Genomic DNA, 3,875 nt, shown 5'->3' on the forward strand with positions numbered 1-3,875 from the left:
TTTGGTCCCTATTATTTATATATTCTATTAATTTAATCATATTTAAAAAATAAAAATAAACTTAACCTCCAATCGAATGATGTCACGTGTTACTGGTGTCATGTACCATGCCATATGTCATCATTGGGTTGAAGGACTAACTTAATTTTAATTTAATATATTTATTTACATGATTACATTTTTGTGTTATTTGATTATTTTATAAAATATTATTTGTTAAAATAATTAGTTGACTTATTTATATATTTTTAACGTTATGATTTATTATATCTTCTCTTTGTTTATTTAGTTAAATTAATCATTGTAAATTGGTTTAAATTAATCATTAATTTTTATCACATAAATATAAAAAGTTTGAATAAAAAAAGATTTTTTTATTGAAACTCGTCACCTCAACTTGACGAGCTCCAAATCACTGTAATAAATGACATAGAATTCTAAATAAACTTCTATATGTCTTATTGGAATAATTAATTAAATTATTTGTCCTATTAGGCCAGAATTTTGTTTTGAAAGACAGTACTGAGATGGTCTAGGTTTTGAAGATCCAATTGCAATTGTTGGCCCATTTTCTTGTGCTTTTTTGAAGTTGGGCTGAGTTGTTTCTTATAATGTCGTGGCTTTCAATATCCGTGTGAACCCTTGGAATCTGATCGAATAAATCAATCCTTAAACAAGTCCAAAAGTCAAATTTAAAAGACAAAATATACTTGAACGCTTAATATAAATATCATAATTAAATTCTTAATCTGAACTCTCAAGCAAAGTGAAGGCTTTATCTTATAAAATAATAAAAACAAGGAGCATTAAATTAAAAAAACCCATAGGCTGAATTAAAAATCGATTTTATTTTTGCAAAAAACCAGTCAAAAGAATAACAGTAAAACTCGGATCTTTGGTATATAAAGACGAGGAAAATTTAGGAGAGAACAGCCCAAGTCCTACTCGCATATAGTTTCCAATTACACATCACCACGTGGCAAAGTAATATTTGTTCTTTATTTTCCCCTTCGATTTCGTTTTACTAAAGGAGGGAAAGAAAAGTAGGAGTCTCGGTTGAAATTCTTAGTAGAGTGGTTGACTATGATTCTTGGATCGGTCATAATGGTGGTTCTACTTCTAGTAGTGGGGATCTTATCCCCTGCGTCCCAGTCATTACGGTTTGAATTGCAATCGGGACATACTAAATGCGTATCCGAAGACATCAAAAGCGATTCTATGACGGTGGGGAAGTATCACGTTGTCAATCCAAACCAAGATCACCCTTTGCCCGATTCTCACAAGCTCACTGTCAGGGTATTTACTGACATATATTATTTTGATTTTTAGGTTTTTTACCCTCTTATTTTATAATTAAATTTTCAAAGTGAAAAATATTGAAATTTGCTTCTTCTTCTTCTTCTTCTTATTGTGGGGGTTGCTCAAATGAATGAAGGTAGCGTTGCCGAAGGGAAACACTTATCACAGGGCGGAAAAAGTGAAGACGGGGCAATTTGCATTCACGGCGGCGGAGGAGGGAGGTTACACGGCGTGCTTCTGGGCGGATGATCATTCACCGCGGATCACGCTGACCGTTGATTTTGACTGGAGAACTGGAGTTCACGCCAAGGACTGGTCTAATATTGCCAGGGAAGGCCACGTCGTGGTAAGTTTTGTAGGCCTTTAAAAATAGAACTTCTATTTGTTTTGGCTTAGGAAAATTTTAGTCCGCACGACGAGCAGTGTAATATTAATTTAATTTATAAAAATTTAAATTATAAATTAGTTAAATATTTAAAGTTAAATAATTTAAAATAAAGAGTAAATTATATCAGTGATCACCTAATTATTGTTCCTTTTTATTTTGACCAATATTTTTAAAATTTTGTCAATCTGGTCACTCAACTATTTAAATACATTCAATTAAGTTACTTGTCTTTAATATTTAATGAAGAAGCTGATATGACATATGAAATATTTGGTATAATTACACATTTGGTCATTGTTACTTATATATTCTATCAATTTGATCCTAACTTTAATAAATTAAAATAAATTTAACCCTCAAATCTTTAATTTTAAAAGATTTCAAAAGTTATGACATATTTTATATTTATAACAAAACAAAATTTTTACTAGAAATTTTATTTATGGTTCTCAAAATCATCTCGTCAATGGTACTATAACCTCTTTTTAGTTTTAAGAAAAATATAGTTGATTTGATTAGCCAATGCATATAAAGTTTGATGGGTAAAATTTTTATCTTACTACTATTTGTAAATGACATTTTACGATAAATTTTTATTCAGTAAAACTAAGAAATTTTTATGCAGTAAATTTCTAATAAAAAATGTGATATATTTCTTTCATATTTGACACAGTATTCCTTTAAAATTTTAAAATTTTAAAATTTCATTTCCTAGCATAAAACTTTATGTCTATCTTTAATAAAAGTTTATACTGATAAGATTCTCGGTGGGTTTAGCCTGAAAAATTTTGCACTAAGGGATTGATCTATATCAAAATGGCGATCAATTTAATTTGTTTTAAATCTATTATCATAAATTATTGTTTGAGTTATTCAATTTTTTAGAAAAATATTTTGTTACAAATTTTGTTTTGTTATAAATATATAATATGTCGTAACTTTAAAATTAAATTAAATTAAAATAAAAAGTTGAATTTTGGGTCATTATACGTGGTACCATATGATTTGAAGGTTAAGTTTATTTTAATTTATTAAAATTAAGACCAAATTGATAAAATATATAAGTGACATTGACCAAATGTGTAATTATACTAAATATTTTAACTGCTTGATTAGCTTCTCTGTTAAATATTAACGATAAGTGGCTTAATTGAATGCATTTAAATAATTAGGTGACATGATTGATAAATTTCAAAAATATTTGTCAACATGAAAATAGACAATAGTTAGATGATCAATGATATATTTTAATCTTTATTTTAACTAATTTATTTTTTATTTTTAATTAATTTATAATTATACGTTAAATATTTTAAAATTTAATTTTTTATAAATTAAATTAATAGTACTCTTAATTAATGTTATTTATCATTGTTCGTTGAGCGAGCGTAGTCAGTTGATGTTGATATTTGCATACCAGTTGCTGTCTTCTTGTTTCTGCATATCTGCAGTCTTGACTTGTAAATTCCATTTCTGGGTAAATTCCAGGTGATGGAACTGGAACTGAACAAGTTGTACGATGTGGTTACCTCCATTGAGGAGGAAATGTTTTATTTGCGTGCAAGGTAAGGAACCATAGTTTTCACTCCAACCAATGCATGCCTGATCTGTATGATTTTTTTTTTTTTTTTGCAGAGAAGAAGAAATGCTGGAACTGAACAAAGCTACAACCTCCAAGATGTTCTGGTTGTCCTTGCTGTCGCTTTTCCTTTGCTTGTCCGTAGCAGGACTACAATTTTGGCACTTGAAAGCCTTCTTTGAGAAAAAGAAGCTCATTTAGATTTTTAGGTTAACACAAAAAGAATTCCCCAGAAAAAACCAACACAGCTTTGGCTACGAGCTGACACATTTTCTCTGCTTGTTTTCTTTTATGTTGTAAGTGGGAAATTCACATTAAGTTTTTTTATTAATGCTTAAGCTATTAACATCATGGACTATAGGTATAGGTACAGGTACTATAGCATGAAATACATTTTGGTTTCTGTAATTTTAGAACGACTTATTCTTATAACAATTGAAAAAGGAAAAAATTAATTTTACTAGATGAATTAAATTAAATAAGATGACGTTAATTTTAAAATATAATGCAACATTAAACATTAAGGTGGTGTTTATTTTTACAGAGGTAAAATGTCTGCAGTCTACGGACCACATCTGCAGTAGGAGAGGTGGACCAAAAGTCTACAAT

General features: G+C 28.8%; 1 protein-coding gene across 1 annotated transcript; it reads left to right on the forward strand.

The window, feature by feature from the left end:
* Positions 1 to 1,083: 1,083 nt before the first annotated feature.
* Positions 1,084 to 3,468, forward strand: LOC120157778 (transmembrane emp24 domain-containing protein p24delta9-like). Its single transcript, XM_039168806.1, has 4 exons — positions 1,084 to 1,296; positions 1,436 to 1,645; positions 3,176 to 3,252; positions 3,323 to 3,468. The coding sequence occupies exons 1-4, from the start codon at positions 1,084 to 1,086 to the stop codon at positions 3,465 to 3,467; spliced, it is 645 nt and encodes a 214-aa protein (XP_039024737.1). The 3' UTR covers position 3,468.
* The last annotated feature ends 407 nt before the right edge of the window (positions 3,469 to 3,875 follow it).

This window comes from Hibiscus syriacus, unplaced genomic scaffold, assembly GCF_006381635.1.
Source record: "Hibiscus syriacus cultivar Baekdansim isolate YM2019G1 unplaced genomic scaffold, ASM638163v2 tig00111276_pilon, whole genome shotgun sequence".
Lineage (NCBI taxonomy): Eukaryota > Viridiplantae > Streptophyta > Magnoliopsida > Malvales > Malvaceae > Hibiscus > Hibiscus syriacus.

Coding starts and splice junctions, on each gene's coding strand:
- LOC120157778 (XM_039168806.1), top strand. CDS start 1,084: ATGATTCTTGGATCGGTCATAATGGTGGTTCTACTTCTAGTAGTGGGG. Junction 1,297..1,435: donor CTCACAAGCTCACTGTCAGG/GTATTTACTGAC, acceptor AAATGAATGAAG/GTAGCGTTGCCGAAGGGAAA. Junction 3,253..3,322: donor ATGTTTTATTTGCGTGCAAG/GTAAGGAACCAT, acceptor TTTTTTTTGCAG/AGAAGAAGAAATGCTGGAAC.